The sequence below is a fragment of the Heteronotia binoei genome, chromosome 10, assembly GCF_032191835.1.
Source record: "Heteronotia binoei isolate CCM8104 ecotype False Entrance Well chromosome 10, APGP_CSIRO_Hbin_v1, whole genome shotgun sequence".
Lineage (NCBI taxonomy): Eukaryota > Metazoa > Chordata > Lepidosauria > Squamata > Gekkonidae > Heteronotia > Heteronotia binoei.
Window position 1 is genome coordinate 83,583,880 of NC_083232.1, and position 19,738 is coordinate 83,603,617.

A 19,738-nucleotide genomic window follows, 5' to 3' on the forward strand; every position below is an offset into this window, starting at 1 on the left:
GCATTTCAAACAAAGATACAAAAACATGGGAAAACAGGAGGCACCAATCTAGCCAAATACTGACAATCTTGATGCTTTGCAGTGTGATCCTAAACAGAGGTAAACAAAGCCCACTGACTCCAAGGGTGAAACTGCTCAGGATGGAACTGCTGGTCAGGATGGAACTGCTGGGGAGGGACGGTGGCTCAGTGGTACAGCATCTGCTTGGTAAGCAGAAGGTCCCAGGTTCTATCCCTGGCATCTCTAAAAAAGAGTCCAGGCAAATAGGTGTGAAAAACCTCAGCTTGAGCCCCTGGAGAGCCGCTGCCAGTCTGAGTAGACAATACTGACTTTGATGGACCAAAGGTCTGATTCAGTATAAGGCAGTTTCATATGTTCATGTTCATCCATGGATGTGCAATCTTCCTAATCCAACCAGGTTTGTGTGCATTAAAATACTAATCCAATCCCCGTGAAAAAGATGGATACATCTGCTGTAGACAGAAATATATACCCCAATCCTGGATCTGTAGGTTTGCCCAACAGAGTACAATTACAGCTGGGTCAGGGCCATTTTGTGTCACTGCTAAAGACAGCTCACAAATACAAAGTCTTAAAGGTCTGCGGTTTCGGCATATAATTATCGTTCTCTGGTGCTATGCAATCAAGCTTTCATCAAAGGAAGGATTTTTTTTTGTTTGCTAGAAAAATCAATATGAGAATATCAGCAGCAACAATAAATGCAGAGGCTCTTGGAATAAAACTATTTGTACTTTCAAATAAGAAATTGTTAACGCTGAAGCTTTAGAGCAACAGTGAAAAAAACGAAGGCATTTTTTCCCCCTTTCAGTTTTCTGACTGCCATTGTATTCATACTTAACAATAACTTCAGTCCTCTCCTTCTGGGGGAGATTTTCCTAAACAAACATTTATCTTGATGTCTAACCCTCTCCCCCCTTCTAGCTGTAATCCCCCCCCCTTTCCTTATAATTTAAACAGCAGAGGAAAAAGATGAGGTTCAACCAAAAGCAGATTCAGAGGGTGATGGGAAGGGGGATATATGCAGTATCTTATTAGCTTCTGGGTGTAGGAATAAATTTATCATGTATTTAAAACAAAGTTGTGCACTGTACAGCCCAATTATAATATCTGTTGGGCAGAGAAATTAATTAAACAGCAGAACGATAAAGAGCTCAGCAGCAAACACATCTCAAAATAAATAAGATCTTTCTTTTTTTTCCCTGAAAGGAAGAGAAGAGAAGATTTTCAAATTGTAACATAAGTAGGTAATCTTTTTTTCTTTTCTTTTTTAAGGAGTTCCCTGCATTGTAAATGAGACTGGCAGGAAACCCAGCCGCCCAGGTCAGAGTTCTGGTCTCCAACTTTGTGATTTGCTAATGCGAAACACATGCATCCCTTTTGCACAAAGTTCAAATAACCCTGGAATTCCAGGAGTGTAGCTCAGCGACTGAACCAGAACAAGGGCAGAGCTTGTCAGGATTTAAGAGCTTTCAGCAAAGCCCTTCAATTGCAGTCAGCACCCCATTCCTTAGAAGGATATCAATTATAGATAGTGACTTGCTTTAGCAAGGGGAGTCAGCCGCTGTCAGACACTAGATAGACAACCATGAAGAATCATGAATCTTTCTATTAACTGTAAGGGAGAGGGGAGGATTGGGGGAGGGGGGGAGAGAATGGAGAGAAAAGGACGGAGAGGTGCTATAAATAAGGCAAGCCCTTTGAATAGTTTAACACATTGCCTTTTAGAGCATGCATGATGAACATTTGAGCCCAGGAAGACAGAACTTAGACATAAGTACCAAACTGCAAGAAATTGCCAAAGTGTCAAAATCTACCTGGGCAGGTGGTTCCTGCCCCAGCCCCAACAGCATGGGTCTGCATGTTAATTACATTTATCAACTCAAAGGAAAGAATACTTGGATTATCCATTCAGCATGCACCATCCTGCATTTCTGAACAGGAAAAGATGTGAGTCATGGAAAATCGATGAACAAAAAAGTACTGCCTATTTCCATTTAGGTTGATCCATCCCAGGTAGTCTGATCTTAAACATCTAAACTGTGGTATATACCTGAAATGCTACTGTAATATCCTAACAACAGCAACAAAACATCCTGGCTATTGGGATGTGCTCACACAACAGTCACTATGTTCCACTTACAGCAGCATCTTATGGGGCAACAATCTTTGAACTTTTGGGGCTTGGGAGAACTATATAGACTGGGTCAGGCCTCAGATTCAGCGGGAGCTCACAGGAGCACAGCTCCTGAACCTTTCTGACAGTTCCACCTCCTCCTTCCCACCTTGTCCACTGAATAGTAGGTACAGCTGCATAACAATCCATGGATGAGCTCCACCACCTATTATTCTACAAAATGACTCCTGGACTGGGTCATCTGCCACAGAGACTCTCTACACTGGAAACTCTTTGGGGAGCAAGGAAAGAATGGCTTGTACATTCAATTTGCACAGAACAGTGATTAATCCTAATAGGTGTTCCCCCCACCACCACCAATGCACTACTGAGAAAATGTGCCACACCACTAACTTTTCCAACATTATCATTCTTCTTATACAAGAACACCCTAGGAGGTTTGCACGAAGTACAGGTTGAAACCCACTGCGCCTCAGTCAGGTAGTTAGCTATCATTTAGCTAAATCAGCTGGTTAGCTATCATGTTGCTAAATCCTTAATAAGCTGCAGTATTTATGAATTCCAAAGGAAGCTAGTCTGCTCCATTTCCTATGGATATGGATCTGGAGGGCCCATTTTAATCTCCATCATGGACTTAAGCAAGTCACCCTCTAAATGAATTCTTTGTTTATTTACAATACTTACACACTACTCTTCAGCCTTTTAAAAAAAGATTTCAAGATACTAGCAGTGAACTCTGGTGTAATATAAAGACTTAACTGTGAAGTTACAGGTCACACATGAATTCAGGTAACAGTGCTCCATGAAAGCCTCCCCCCTTTAAAACAATGAAAATCTGTTTGGTGAATTAATAGAAAACAAACATGCAATGAGAGAAGAAATAATTTGCCTGCTATAATTCTACCCCCCTCCCCTAGTGGATTTATCTCCCAGAAGATATCAAATACGTATCTCATGGCTAGCCAATGTTACTCCTACTCTGAGGTCCGTTCACTAGCTGCCAATTAGTTTCTGAGTCCAGTTCAAGGTATGGTGTTCACCTTTAAATCTTTTCCATGACCTGGGTCCAACTTACTTGAAGGACCACCTCCCCCTACGCGTTCCAATGCAGTAACTTTTCTCTTTCCACCAAGCTCCATTAGCAGCCCCTCCTCACCGTGGTCTAAGGCATGTTCTGCCACGGTCCAGGCTCAGGTTTTTTCAGTGGCTGCCCAATGCCTTTGGAGCAGTCTCCCAGAAGGTCAAGTCCCCCCTGCCCTGGCTTTCCAGAAAGCCTGTAAAACAGAGTCACTCCATACAGTTTTCTGCGGAAAAGGGATAATACCCCACTGCTTGGGACATAAAGCTGTTATAGATATATGCTGATTTTAATGTTTTGTTTTATTAAATTATGTATATGGTTCTTAAATTGTTTTTACCCACCCTGAGTCCTGGGATGCCTGGAAGAAAGTATATAGATATTTGAAATAAATAAATAGAATAATAAAGGCTAATTTGCATCTGGAAACCTGGAAGGGGATGTCCATTGGATGTCAGAATTCACATGGATTTTGTAAAAAATGAGGAACGCAGCTACTTTTTAACACACATAAAATTAACTGGGAATTATCAGCATTCACATAATGCTCCCTCCAAGCTATGAAGTGTTGTGAGCAAAAATTCTGCTTCACGAGCCAGAAAGCCAGAAGCTTTAAAGTTGTGAGTGAGCCTACATTTGACTATCTTGTAAATTACTTTTTAAAAGATCTCAGAATAAATGCGTTTAAACTATATTTTAAGAATGTTTTAAACATTATAAATGAAAACAGAACCAGGGGTTAAAAATTTGTGCATCAGTGCAAGCTAGTGCAGTTTAGCAGGAACACTGCATCAGAGAGCTTTTCGTTAAGGTTTCTCTTCACACATATTTCAGTCTTGGCCTCAGATCCAAACTTATGTAGGCAGTTAGATTTAATTTATCAATTAAATGGATATCATACCCCTTGCAGACAAATAGTTACCATTGTGTTTTTTTTTAAAGCAGTACTATTGACAACAATAGGGAAATGGTAGTACATCTGCATGTTCTAGCCAAATTATGTATTGCCACTTAATGGAAGCAGAAAAATGTTCCACTTATTTCTGATGGGCATTTTTGGAAGATCGATTTAAGAAACTGAAATTAACATGTGCATAGACATTTGAAAGACTCAAGTACAACAGACTCTAATGGCACAAAATTCCTGTGTGTATACGTTCCTTTTAAGAAAAATGATCCTTTTCTATAATGTATTGGAATAGTAAGTCTAATGATGGAAATTGGTCATATTTTGTTATTAGTCTTTTCATATGAACATTTTAAAAATATAATGTAAAATGCCCATTTGCAGAAGTGAACATCTGGATAGAGAATCTTCTGATAATTTGGTAGGACAAACTCCATGGAATTAATTCCAGAAGATAGCTGTGTTAATTGGTCCACAGCAAAATTAAACAGGAGTCTTAATAGTACCTAACAGACCCATCTTGTACCCTTACCTAGCCTAGCAGGAAAGCCACTTCCAAGAGTTACAGGCTGCTTGCTCAGAAGTAATCCCTCTACTAACTCAGGTAAAGCAACCAGGCAAGATGACCATTCCAGGATGCTGGAACCTCCATCCTTTTTCACAGGCAACAGTACAGATTGCTATTTCCCAGAAAACTGAAATCTCCCCATCTGGCTTCCTAGTAACTTCCCACTTGCCCCAGGTTATGTGCTGTGCGTATACATGGATGTGGTGCAGAAGGTGATACCAAATACTCCACTGCAGCAGGAGGCACCAAATTCCTTGAAACCCAACCTGGTGGCTTAAAAGATGCCCCTCTCGCATGCAGGGCATTGCTGCTTTTCCCAAGAGGACTCCACACGGGTAGGTGAGTGCAAGCCAGGAAGGAAGCAGTGACATGAGAGTGGAGCAGCTCTTTTCCTGGCATCCCCCACTCCCTCAGGGGCCAGGGTTGGTGCACTCTCTCATCCAAGCAGCACTCCTTGCGGCATGAACATGGCTCCTGCCTTAGAGCGGAACGCCAGCCAAGTCGTAGCAAGAGCGTCCAGAGGGTTCAGTGGTGCTTGCACTGTGGACCACTGAGCCAAAAATCTGTGCACTAAGGGCTAAAAGTTTATGCACTAGCACTCGCTAGCACAGTTTGGGGGATACTGTGTGTGAATGTCAACTTGTACCACATTTTGGACTTTCCTTGTAACTTACATATTATGGGTACTGCTATGAGGGAAGCAGGAGACTCTGAGATCCATTAGTAACTATTTTGCTTTAGGATATATTTTCTGTACAGAAAGTAAAGGTCACACAGTTTTGTCTTCATTTAAGAGAATTACAGTAACACAATGCATTCTTATTCCACCAAGTAATCCACTTCAGCTTATAACACACAAGAGTAAATTGATACATAAAATGCACCACAAATCCTTTAGGGCTGTGTAGGGGGAGAAACTGTCCACTGCCCTAGTCTATTGTTACAGTCCCACTTGAAAGGGGGTGGGGGAGTCAAACTTGGCAAGAGGTTAATAATAACTCATATGTTCAGCTTACTATTACTCAATAACTATCAAAGCTTCTGATTCAGAATAGTATTTCGTGGCTTACAGGATCAGAGCCATTACATTCTCTATTGAAGACTTTATTGAATTTTACACTAAGCTTTAGCTGACTGAACAGGTCAAACACTACGGCTGGGAGTTTTTGCTTCACTCGCAGAAACTCATAAAACCCCTCGCCAGTTGGCAATGCTGTTTGCTAAGAAACTTGACTCAGCAAAGGGTCAGAGAACCTGACCCCAAAGGAAGAAAGGCCACATAGTTTTCCATCCGGGCTCCTGAATGCCATTAACTTACATGCACTAGCTGCTCCTGCGTGTCAAACTCTCGAGAACAGCCTTCCCAATGGCAGTTTGTCTCGTAGACAACTTCGGGCTCTTGCTTGCTTTCATCTTTATCCCCTTCCTCTTTCACTAAGGTCATTCCTTCAGGCGGTTCCTGGAGAGAAAAAAGGGAGTAGAGTAGGAGAAAAGAACAGGAGAGAGGAAAAGAGAAAAATTAACGTAGGTTCAAAACTAACAGAAAGGCAAACAGAGAAAGCTCTGTAGAAGTTCTAGCAACTCATTCAACACTGTCAGTAAAATGCAAAACCCACAGCTAACTTTATAAGGAAAAATGGAAGTTATTATACAGTTGCTTCCATTTGTTCCTCAGTAAGTTTTGAAAGCAATCCTAAGGAGGAATGTTCAAAAGTGTTGTTGTTATTATTCTGCTAACTTCCATGAAAATGGTTTTAGGACTGTAGGCTTCCACTGTTTAAAATCTTGCTCATCCCCCAGTACAGAGCCCAACTGGCCAAATGAGCACACCAAAGCCAGGCTCCTTAATATAGAAAGAAAATATGGAAATACTGTCACTTCATATAAGACTAGTTACAGTGTTGAATCTGACAGTGCGATCTAAGCAGATTTATACCCCTTACAGTGCACTGAAGTTAATGGACCCTATGCTGAATTACTCCAGTGTATGTACAATGACTAAAAATACAAGCACAACCTTTTCTTTCATGTGTAAGTCTGTAACAAAAGAAGTATGAATGACAACCACAGATGAAATATGGGCATTGGCCACCCAGCACAGTGAGATATAGATTGCATTCCCTATGCCATGCCTTCTAAAGTGCCCGAGAGTGACAATCTTTTCTCCAATTGCTACTTCATGTTACCATGACTCTGCAGCTTTACTACCTTTCCTTCATCTATAAAAAGTTGAGCCTTGCCTGTTCTGAAATTAAAACAGTACGGAAGACCAGAACAAGGGCAAATCAGGATCTGGCATGACAAAACAAACAGAAACCATTTGCTAAACATCTGACAAAGGGAGCTTTGACTCTCAAAAGCTTGGAAATCTTGTTGGTCTTTAAGGTGCTATTGGACTTGCTGACCAACAGGTTATCCACCTCAAACTGTTCTAAGCGTCATTATTTATACACAACCAGGGCTTTTTTTGTAGCAGGAACTCCATGGCATATTAGGCCACACACCCCTGATGTAGCCAATCCTAGAGCTTACAGGGCTCTTAGCAAAGGGCCCACTGTAAGCGCCAGGAGGACTGGCTACATCAGGGGTGTGTGGCCTAATATGCAAAAGAGTTCCTGCTATAAAAAAAAGCTCTGTACAGAACTATTTACATTCAGTTTTGTGGATAGAATCAGGGGTATTAAGTGTACCATGGTTAAAGCCAGAGAAGGTCCGGAAAACCAAAACATGCTGATCACTTGGGACTGACAAAAAGCTAAAAGAAAAAAGATATCAGAAGCCTCTGAATGTTTTACCTGCATGCTTCCTGCCCCCGGGCTGGGGAGATCATCGTCTGGTTTCATCTTGGAACGCTTATTGTGCATCGGGTCGCCAGTGCTGCTCACTGCAGACTCACTCGTGGGTTTGTTCTGCTGCAGAAGATATTGGGGGAAAGGCAATCAGACTAAAACCCCAAAATATGACGTTAACACTGATATCTGCAGACTTTACATGTGCAATGGATTTATGTTGGAGGGGACAGGACTAACGTTCTTACTTTCCGCTCCCCTTCTATATGCATTGGTGTACAGGTCTGGTGTTTACTTCATTCTGTTGGATCCAGACTGAATTAGCAAATTCCACAAAAGACTGAAAACCCCCTTCACATCATTCCTCAGAGACCCCTGTGCTCCAGGAGCAGCATTTTATAGAGATTGGTGTGCTGCGATGGGAGAGGGGGGGGGGCAGGACTTTCATGCTGCCACTGGAAATTTTAGTCTGGATCCAACCCAATATCTGTAGCATGGCGATTTCTCTTTTCTGCTCATATATAACAATGCCAAGCTATGGACACGCACCAAACTATCGTCATTAAAAAGAGGCTTATCATAGACTTATCATTACAGAGCCATAGAGCCGCACGTCTGCCTCCCTCCAATGCTCGACTCCGATCAGAATTCTTTCACCTTTTTGATGCTGATGGACCATCATGCATCCAAATGGTTGACCCTGATCCAAAAGAAAATCATATCCATAGGAATTTCCTTGGATGCATTTTATCTATCCTCTGCTCCTGCGGTATTTCAATCCATCAAACGCAGACTACTAGATATCCAGTTGCAACGTCTAACTGAGGCAGCTCGGAAAACTTGCTCCCCAAGCTATCTGGGTTTATCCCAGACTCCTGGGCTTTTAGCTCCCTATTTCCTCTTCTTAACTGATCCTCACCAAAGAAGAGCACTCATGCTGGCTAGATTTACTGCATTACCATCGGCCATCCTCTCCGGAAGATACCACAGAATCCCCCGCAATCTTAGACGATGCCCTTGTAGCCAAGGAGTCATCGAAACGGTCCCTCATGTTCTTCTGGACTGCCCTTTCTATAGCAGTCCACGAGAAAGATACCTAGATGCTCTGCTCTTTGACCATCAAGGCCTTTCTGACAATGCCAAGGTTCGCTTTTTACTCCACCGGAAACACAACTTTGTCACTACTCACGTTGCTTGCTTTTTACAGGTTGCGATCCAAATCAGAGAGGCTTTTACTCATGCATAGCCCAAAGCTATTTTATGTCATTTAACTTTTGCTGGTTTTTTAAGGTTTTATTATATTCTATAGTGTTACTGTTGGTTTTAAAGTATACTGTATTCTTATATCAATGCCAATAAAGGTCTATGGTGTATAAACTATCGTCATTATATTTAACATTACTAGAGTCCCTCAATTTGAGGTGATGCGTGATTTTTCACACCGCTAGTATGCAGTAAATACACACTATCAAAACAGGATCGCTGAATTAGTTTTGCTCAAAGTGGTGGTTCTCAATATATACTTCAAGTTATGCCTCATTACGGCTGGAATTCACACAGCTGCATGTAATATTCTGAACATACATCATGACTTTTCACGCACAGCCTCCCTGCTGAAACTTTCTGCACCCCCTCAGAAACTACTCCTATAGGTTGGGGGGCTTTCTAGAATAGGAACTGTTGATGCAACAGAGGATGGAACCAGAAGGGAGGATCAGTCACCTCCCTGACTTTGCATGCATGTGCTCACAGGTCCCTTGGGATTCCAGCCCCTGGGTGCAATCCAAACCAATGAAACCAATGGGAGTTTTGTCGCTGCACTCCTCTATCTTAGCACATTGCTGCTCCCTATGCTCTGTGTCTGAACATTTTTAAAACTGCCAAATCTAAAGCACAATTCAGCATGACAATGAATTTAAAAGGGACAGAAAAACACTCTTGTCAATATGAGAGCAAGATACTCTCCAGTTAATTTATAATCAAACACTGCATATACGGCAGCCCTTAAGGAACTTGTTAGCCAATTAGCACAGCAGCTGAGGCGATTAATCGCTAGCACTGACAACACAGTTGGCATATATGTATACATGAGATACATCAGGGGTGTCAAACTCATTTGTTATGTGGACAGATCTTCACCTTGTCATGCCGGGCCATGTGTGTCATAAAATATGTCAGGTAGGTGAGATATAAACTTTATAAAGAACACAGACACACATACTAAGTGTAATCCACCTCATTGGCTTGTTGAGACTCAGCCAACAGAAGGAAGAGAAGGTTGGCTCAGTAGTTCTGCTGTGCAACTGAGAGAGCCTGGCAAAGGTAGCTCTCCTTCCCTCACTTCCTCCCCAAGAGAGGAGCTTTGCTCTGTAGCTCCTGTGCAATTGAGCAAGCCTGGCAAAGCAAGTTGTGATGCAGAAGGAAGCAAGAGAGGGAGAAGGAAGCAGCACAACAGTGAGTTGCTCGGGGGCCTGATAGGAGCCCTCCGTGGGCCTGATTTGCCTCCCAGGCCACATGTTTGACACCCCTGAGATAGATGGATGGATGGCTAGAGAGACAGATAGATGGATAGAGAGATAGAAAGATGGAGGATGGATGGATAGATGGACAGACAGATGGCATGGCGTTAAGCCTTATGAACCCTTACCTGTGTGGATTCCGATGGACCTGAACTGACCTGGACAGGATTCAGGACACTGGGGATGCCAGGAATAGGCCTCTGGGTAGGAAAGGTTGGTGCAGGATGGATGAGTGGAGGACTGTGCCCGAAAGCAGAGCCCAGACTTTGCTGGCGGCTGATGATTTGCTGATGCATCTGCTGTAGGGATACTGGCGTGGGAGGGTATGTGAAGCTCAGGGCAGGGCTGCATGCGAAGGTGGAAAAAAGGAACAAAATAAATCAGCCACAAAATCAAACAAAAAGAGGAGAAATTGTAGCAGCTTCAAAACAAGGATTTAGAAAATTGATCTTCACTTCAGTGGTCCTTGGAAGCTAAAATACATCAGCCACTGCAGACATCATGGTATTTCTACCCACTGTTACATTTTTTTTAAGATAAACCGAAGGGCATACAGATTGCTGAACACAAACCAGGATACAGAAATTACAACAAAGGGCTATTGTTTATGCACTATTTTCTGGATTTCTCTGTGCTAACTTCTGTACAATATACATATTTATGTAAAGCAAACTGTGCTTTAAAGAGCATCAAAAGATCTTCATGAGATGGGTCACTACTTCCGATGATTTACAAATGGAAAAGCAAAGTTGCCTTCTCTAAGAATGAATAGCGACCACTTGGCTGAGAACAGGAACCTAATCCAGATCGCAGCTATGTGTGCTGATTCCAAAGATGGGAAGTGTTGAACCACCATAATGGTATCACACCATGGAATGCAACAGAGTGCTGATGAAAAGTTTGAAAAACTTGAGGTGATCAGCATGACTGTGAGTGCAAAGCAATGCAGACCTCCAGCGGCATCTGGATCGGGGCGGCTCTGCGGTACTGATGTTATTAGACCTGTCGGCGGCATTTGATACAGTCGACCATCAGTTACTAAAGCGCCGCCTTGCCGACATAGGGGTTAGGGGGCTGGCCTTACAGTGGCTTTCCTCCTTCCTCTCCGATCGGGGACAAAGGGTGGCCATTGGGGGCGAGCGATCCCAGAGGCACACACTTGATTGTGGGGTGCCTCAGGGAGCAGTTCTCTCCCCAATGCTGTTTAACATTTATATGCGCCCCCTTGCCCAGATTGTCCGGAGGTTTGGGCTGGGTTGCCATCAATATGCAGATGACACCCAGCTCTATCTACTAATGGACGGCCGGCCTGGCTCCGCCCCAGGGAACCTGGATCGGGCCTTGCAGGCTGTAGCGGCGTGGCTTAGATCGAGTGGGTTGAAGTTGAACCCAGCGAAGACAGAGGTCCTTTGCGTGGGTCGCGGCGCCCAGGGAGGGGAAATAGCTCTCCCAACCTTCGACGGCGCACCATTGGAACCAGTGCGCCAGGTAAAGAGTTTGGGTGTTTTACTGGAGCCTTCATTATCAATGGAGGCCCAGATAGCAGCCACTGCCAAGTCAGCATTCTTTCATCTGAAGCGGGCAAGGCAGTTGGCCCCCTTCCTGGAACGCCGCGACCTCGCAACAGTGATCCATGCAACGGTCACCTCAAGATTGGACTACTGTAATGCCCTCTACTTGGGGCTACCTCTGTGCCGGACTCGGAAGCTGCAGCTAGTGCAGAATGCGGCGGCCAGGCTGCTACTGGGGCTCCCGAAATGGGAGCACATACAGCCGGGGCTGCGCGGACTGCACTGGCTGCCGGTTATCTACCGAGTCCAGTACAAAGTGTTGGTTATTACCTTTAAAGCCCTATATGGCCGAGGACCTGCCTACCTAAGGGACCGTCTCTCCCCGTATGAACCCCAGAGGGCACTGAGGTCAGCAAGTAAAAACAAAATGACCATCCCTGGGCCGAGAGAGGCCAGGCTCCAAAGCACCAGGGTGCGAGCCTTTTCAGTTGCGGCACCTGCACTGTGGAACCAGCTCCCGGAGGAGGTGCGGGCCCTGCGGAACCTCGACCAGTTCCGCAGGGCCTGCAAGACTGCCCTTTTTAGATGCGCCTATAGTGATACGGACTGCTGAGTTGCAATGAATGAAGAACCGCCATCTTTAACACCATTTAAACTGGCAGCATCAGCGCCAGAATAGCCATTACTGCCAGATATATATATATAATGTAATGTAAATTAAGTGTTTTAACTGAATTAACGGGTTTTTATATTTTTAATTTTAAATGTTAATCTAATGTTTTACTATTTATGTTAATATACTATTCACTGTTAGCCGCCCTGAGCCGCTTTGCGGGGAGGGCGGGGTAGAAATAAAATTTATTATTATTATTATTATTATTATTATTATACTATCTAGCTTTGTGACTAAAAGCAGATTAACAGCTACATGACACTCTGGGTGGATTACTGTTTTCTAGATCCTAGATCAAGCTTGTAAATAATTATTTCCTAGACTGGCACCCATCCTCTACTCCACTTATGCTCCTCCTCCATGGTCCCTCTTCTGCCCCCGCTGTACCACTGCTGGTGTGCTACTGAATGTGGTTTATGCATCTCCCACTTCTATTAAGACTGCAGTCCTAAACAAGTTACAAGTAGAGTGCAAATCCCAATGAACTCAGAGAGATTTCTCTTATCACTAAACATGCTGCAGGGTTCCTAACCCCACCTGAGGCCAGGACAGGAAGAAGCTGGATGAAGTTTACACAGCTGTTGCTCTGCTGTCCTGGGACTGTGCTGAGTTGGGAGATTTTCCTAGGCTTAAGTGGTTGACACTCCTCTGAGCTAGTAGGAAGGTAGCATGATATAGCTCAGCTTTGTCAGATCTTGGATGGGGTCAGCACTTGGATGGGGGACCATTGAGGAAAACTCTGCAGAGGAACGCAATAGCAAATCACCTCTGCTTCTCACTTGCCTGAAAATCCCCTTGGCTGGGGTCACCATATATTGACTGTGACTTGATAACACGCATGCACACTCCTCTGAGGCTAAAAGAGAGAGGAGGACCTAAGCCATGCAAAAAGCTATCTCAACCCAATTCTCTGGGGAAAAAGCAATATGACAGCTGAACACCCTCCTCAAGCTGCAGTAGAAGAAGGGCCTACCTTCTTCTGATGGAGATTACAGGCAGCTGCATGGGTCCAAAGAAATATCCAAAAGCAAAAGGCCATCTAATTCCCTTTATTAGACTAACCAAAATATCATCAATCTGTAGACAAGCTTAGGAATTCTCCAGGATTCTCAATCAGGCTGGATGTTAAAGCCGCCCTGAGCCTGCTTCGGCGGGGAAGGCGGGATATAAATGCGAAAAATAAATAAATAAAGGGGAAGGGGTGTATGTGTTTCAGCTCTTGTATAGGATGTGTTACAACTGAAGCTTTGAGGACATAGTGGAATGTTAAGCCTAGGTAATCCTTCCAACTCTATTTTATTGTATAATGTATTTATTGTAATCATGGCACTTTCCATGTCTGTGAGCCGCCCTGAGCCTGCCTCGGCGGGGAGGGCGGGATATAAATAAAAGTTATTATTATTATTATTAACTCTAGACCACCTGCTTTCTATTAACTGTTTGACTGTAGGAATACAAGTAATAGGGCATCTTTTCTAGACCTTTATCTTGCATTATATGATGTACAGTATAATGTCATATTTATGGCTCCCATGTACAGGATCCTTCTATATAGTGGAATTCCTTCACCCTCAGAATAAAACTTCTGATATGAGTACACTGTCACTCCTAAGGTATCTGGATAAAAAGAGAATTTTTAAGCATACAAATAAAATTAAAAAATGTCCCGACTTTCTTTTAACAGCTGTCTGTTCAATACCCCTGCATGTTTTGACAAAAAAGGGGCAGAGCTTCCCTAACCTCATTATCCTTGCAATCCTAATCATTGACTTCCATGGACTTTGGGCTAAGCTAGATGATACATGTGATGTGAGTTGGGTCAAGGTTGCTGACCTGCCTTGCAGAGATACATGACATCGGGGAACAAATTGTGCTGGGTCCCAACTCAGCTAGGGATCATGGTGCAGCCTTCCCTAATGTCCTGTTTTCCTGAGCTATAATGGCCATGGTGGGGGGCACTGTTTGCCCCAGCTGTGGTGGGCTACACATGCTGCAGTCAGTACATAAGCCCCTCCTTTCCCTCATGCCATTATTTCCAAGCTGAATTGGGTCCTTGCACCCTTGGGAATCTTACTTTCCCAATGTCAGATGTATCTGCAATCCAGGTCAGGAGTCATGTCACTCATATCATATAGGTTGGCCCTTAGAAGGGTACAACTCTGTTTAGGGTTGCACTTTAATTGAAATGAATTGGGGATAAATGAAACATCGGACAATGGGCATTAAAAGTACTGAAGAAACTAAATAATCCATTATGGTTAACACTTTCATTGAACATCTAATGAGCTGATGCAGTAGTTAAGATAAGGGGGCGTTAAACATTTAGTTTTAAAAAATATTACTCATATCTTTGGGAAGGGCTTTAGTGAAAAGAAAAACTGCATGTTATAAGGGGTCAGAAAGACCTCAGCATTTCTATATATTATGAATCTTAGACCATGGGGATGGTTGGAATTGCAGATACCATCCCTTGTATTTTAAACAATAAAACTTAATATAATGCCAATGTTAATATTAAATTGCAGTCATTGTCCAATACATACTATTGTGTTAAAGCTACAACTTAATGGGGCTCCATTTGACCCCAGAATCAGGTTACTGTAGTGCCTTGTACAAGTGAAGACAATTTAAAATTATAAATGAATATAGCAGGCACACGTGGGTGAACATGGAGTACTATATAGTATTTTAATGAACCAAACAGAATAGTTACACCACTCTGATCTTTGGTTCCTGAAAGGGAAAGGGTGCGTGTTTGTGTGTGTGTGTTAAATCATTGTGTTCGGTGATGAATGGCTTGTACACTGAAGAATAAATTGAACAAACTGGCATAGAGCTCACTGAACATGAAATCAGCTATTAGAAGAAAGCTTGTGAACAAATTCTGAAGCTGATATGCATCTTTTGATTAATGTCCTATCAATCATCCATAGAGGCTACCTTAGCTAAGTCGAGCTGTAATCATTCATGGTTGCTTACAGGGAACACAGGCAAGGACTAAGGGACTGCAATAACTGAATATTATTACCAATTTCCTTCTAAGTCTCGCTGTGAACAATTACTGTTTTGGGGACATTTCTGCTTCCTTTTATTAAAAGAATACAATGCAGAATGAAAGGGCTTGCAGAACTCTCCCTGGGTATTCTTAGTATTATTCTGTCTTTAGTGGACAAACTAGAGCAAAGGGGAGATCACCACATTAATAACAGCAACTTATTCAGACTATCCCCAACCCCCCTCTTTATGAACTGTAATCAAACTGAAAAACATGTATCCTACAACTTCTCTTTAAAATGGGTGAGGGGAAAACTGAAATGTTTTAAGAGAAGTACTTCTAGCTAATGTGCTGAGCCACAGCTGTAATTGCATCAAAAGGTTTTAAATTTGCATTAAACTCATCACTGGCATCACAATGTACTCAAAGGCTGAGTACAGACAGGCAGCTTTGTGCACACCGGAGATGTCCCAAACTGTTCCATCCCAAAATGGAGTAGCCAAAGCTTGATCAGACACTCCTGCACGTCGCTTCTTGTATATTGCATGAGCGGCGCTTTGACGTATTCACATGGTTGTTGCGCGCCAACCCCATAGCACAGTTTGGGTTTCTCCCCCCCCCCCTTACATTTTTTAGTGGCCATGTGCTCTGGGCAGTTTTTTAAAAAAAAGAATACGAGTGAGTGCCTAGAGCGGCTTGGCTGGTTCACACCGTCAATCAACCTCACCTGCGCGTTCCCATGTTCGGATGCCCGAAAAGATGGATGGAGCGCAGAAGAAGAATTTGCTATCACTTCCCAAGTGGTAGCTATTTGATTGTGAGATTGATTGTGAGTGTGAGAACAGGATGGGCGGCAGCTGTGCCTGTCTGACCTTGTTTTTTAAAATCTTCCTGGGGGGCGGGCCAATGTTGGTTCAAACTGGCCATCTGAATTCAGCCAGAGTCTTCCAAAGATGATCGATCCACTTTGTTTTATAAGCACGTAGAAATAACCAGCAGGTTTCTATAAACCTAACAGATTATGCTTAAAAAAATAAAGCTGATAGCAAAACCTTGCTATAGTCCGTTATATTTTTAGGTGTTTTCTTTCTGATCATTTATTTTTTTTATGCTATGTCACCGACAATAGCTTATCCAGTACCATTTTTGTCAGGGCACTGATGTAAGGCATTCCCTTGGAACTACAGTAATGAAGTGATGACAGGTATTAGCATGCATAATGGACTTTAATAGAGGTTTATTATTGTTTAACTCGAACAGGGAGTGGGCACTTTCCCATTGGAATATTTCTACATTGAGACTCATTGATCACTAATTTCAGAGGGGGGGGGGGAGAGGTTAATCCATCAGTTTCTGCAGCCAAATGGCACTGATAGAAATTCTTTAGGTGACATTCTGGATGGTCTGAGCTTTCCATCTTTGCAAACAAATGAGTGATATGACAAGCATGGTGTTCAAAACACATTTAACCAATTGATTTTCTCTCTCCCTTGTAATAAGATCTAGAGACATATGAAAGAGTGGACCATAAGCCAAGATTAAAGAAATTGCTTCACACAGAGGAATGTAACGGAGCAATATTATCAATAAAAGCACTGTAAAGCACCATGTCACCTACCCTTTAGCTTTATCTAAAGTTTGTTATTGCAATAAATAGCTATTATTGAACAGTTTGCCTTTTCTCACTACTGTTTCTTTCCCCCCTAAATTTTATTTCAAGCAGTTTTCAGTTTATTTTTAGTCAAGCATCTTTTTTTTTAAAAAGCACACTTTTTGAAAAAAAGCAACTCATCTTCTTTCTGCTGTCCATATCAAATTAGAATACAGTGAAAGAAAGCCCTATTAGAGGTACAAATTTTCAGATATACAAAATGTTGGGAAAAAATCACTTGTGCAGCACGATATTTTATCTGTGCAAATGTAAATCCTATGAAAATCTGTGGGGCTTGCCCAGCCACAGTAGGGGAGCCTAACATTTTTTTTGTAGCAGGAACTCCTTTGCATATTAGGCCACACACAGAGTCGGGCCCTTTCACTAGGCAGCTCAGGCGGCTGCCTGGGTGCGGCCCTGACAAGGTTACCAGTGTGAGCCCCAGGAGGGTGCTGGAATGGCAGCTCCCACCGCTTTTGGAGAGGGGCGGGGTGCCTTGCCTGGGACGCTGTTCCGCCTCGAGCCGCTGCTGGCCACACACCCCTGATGTAGCCAATCCTCCTGGAGCTTACAGTAGGCCCTGTACTAACAGCCCTGTAAACTCTTGGAGGATTGGCGACATCAGGGATATGTGGCCTAATATGCAAAGGAGTTCCTGCTACAAAAAAAATCCTGCTTACAACCTCAGAGCCGAAGTAGATGTCATGAAAGCAGATCCTGGCTTGAGAGCAGGACCTGCAGGGAGGTTGGTAGCAGGTAGGGGAAGGATTCTGCACCTCATCCATTGGTCCCTCTTGCTCTTTAAATCAGACCCCTAACTCCCAGGCTGAAGCATACAAACTACCACCATCGCTTCTCGTTCCAGCCTCAGTGACTTGCATTATAAGTGCTGCTGGCAGCTCAAGGAATTCAAGATTACATAGGTGGGGGATTTGTTCTTGTATTATGGTATAGTTGAAACTGAAGAAAACCACAAACACATAAAACCTCATGGTAACCTCTGGCACATAGTTCATTGCAAGCACATGTCTATGCATGCGTAAAAAGAGAATCAAGAAGCAGGGGAATGAGAACTTATTGCCCTACAGTTCTTTACCATGGTTACTTATGCAATATTAATTGGATTATGCAGCTCCCATCACCAAGTTATGCACCTGTCCTCTGTATGGCACTATCAGCTTAGCAAGTGTTATTTAGTGTATAACTAGAAAAGGGAATGGATATTACAATAATCCAATCTTGATTGAGAAACTCTGGTGAACTGCATAAACGTTTTGTGAATGACTCCCACCCACTTCACATAACTGCAATCCCTGAGTTCCTTGAAAGAAACCTAAAACACAGATGGATTTGAAATATCAACCTTTCCTCATGCAATATTCAAGCTAGTTTTGAAAGAAACAGTGACTGATTAGTATGATTTTTTTTGTTTTCTCACAAATAATTTGATGAAATGGTCATGAATTCTTATTCAAACTGAATTTAATAGTCTGCAAGATACTACAAAATGCATTGTAATTACAACAGAATGATGCAGTTGCCTGGAATAGATCATTTAAGCAGCATATGGGAATGCCTCTGCCCATATGAGATTCGAGATTTTTGTGGAGGCTTTTTGGTGGCCACTCCTGTTGTTCTATTGAACAGTTTTGCAAAAATTTCAGAAGCTCTGTAAAGTAAACTTTTTCAGAGTGGCTTTAGTAACCCTTAAGCAGAAGTCAGTTAAGTGTGATGGGTAAGGAGTAATGGTTTGCTTTCTGTCTCTTTTTCTCCGAACTATATTTAGGGTGGTTTTTAAGCTGCCTTAAGTAACTGTGGAGAGTACACTTCCTCAGTGGGCTCACCATTAACACTATGTATATGTCTTCGCAAGGAAAGATGAACAAGAAACTATATAACAATGAGAGATGAATAAGTGAATTCACAATGAGAGATGAATAAGAAAACTATATAAGAAGAAAGGGAGTGGTCTGTACCAGTATAAACTGAATAAAATTCATCATCACTGGCTTCCACAGTTTGTCCTGTCTTTTCCTCTCCCGCTCCCTTCTTTTTTTTTTTTAACCTGCTTCAACTATAAATTCCAGAGGATTTATTCTCCTCCCCAACACAGCTGTAAAACACCAGTACCAATGACTTACAGTGGCCACCATTTTGTTCCACCAGACTTTCTTTACCCATACTTCCTTCAAATGATGGGCATTAATCTCTGACTTGCTCCTCCAAAGCAATATCCTACACTTGCCTCTCAGTTCTCCAAGTTGCACCTCTGCAAACAGCTTACTGTACAAGAATACAATTTTTAGCCTTCTAAAACTAATGGTGTACAAATAAAATTAGGGAGGGAAGCAAACAATCAGTAAAGTAAACTCAGAGGGCTCTCTCATATGCCTGCTGGAAGAGATGAGATAGTAGGAGCCAAGGGACATTATTTCCCTCATTCTGTAAGTTAAAACTACATCGCAACTTGACACAAGTTGACAAGCCCTGACTTGCAAAGAAAGGGTATCAATTAATTGAAGAGGACTGAAGTAGCAACATTTGCAAAAATGTCAATCTGCCCAGAGCCATCAGGGCAACTAGTGAACTGCTTGGGAACAAGTCTCTCCAGTGCATTCCAAAAAGCATTTTATAGATGAAAACTTGATTAGTCTTAAGAGTTCCAGATTTTGACGTCAGGATTGGTCATTATAATTTCAGCAAAAGATTGGAGGAAGTAAAGAAAAGATGAGGAGGGATATTAGAGAAAACAGATAGCGCCAGAATCTTCCCCTCCCAGTCCTTACAAATCAGTCAGAAGATTATGAAAAATAAACAGTAAGATGTTGGGAACAGGAGAGAAATCAGAACATTGGTGCACCAAACAAATTTTCCCTTAATTTTACATGACAC

At 42.6% G+C, this 19,738-nt stretch overlaps 1 protein-coding gene across 6 annotated transcripts in view; it reads right to left on the reverse strand.

Annotated features, from left to right (window-relative positions):
• Window positions 1–19,738, reverse strand: part of GLI3 (GLI family zinc finger 3) — a 580,106-nt gene that overhangs the window by 52,427 nt on the left and 507,941 nt on the right. For 5 of the 6 annotated variants that reach the window (XM_060247667.1, XM_060247670.1, XM_060247668.1 and 2 more), the window contains 3 exons: window positions 10,145–10,361; window positions 7,504–7,620; window positions 6,027–6,167 (listed from right to left, as the gene is read on the reverse strand). In XM_060247667.1, the coding sequence (XP_060103650.1) occupies window positions 6,027–6,167; window positions 7,504–7,620; window positions 10,145–10,361 (475 nt within the window). The remainder of the gene's footprint in view (window positions 1–6,026; window positions 6,168–7,503; window positions 7,621–10,144; window positions 10,362–19,738) is intronic. The other variant, XM_060247672.1, reaches the window with a different exon arrangement.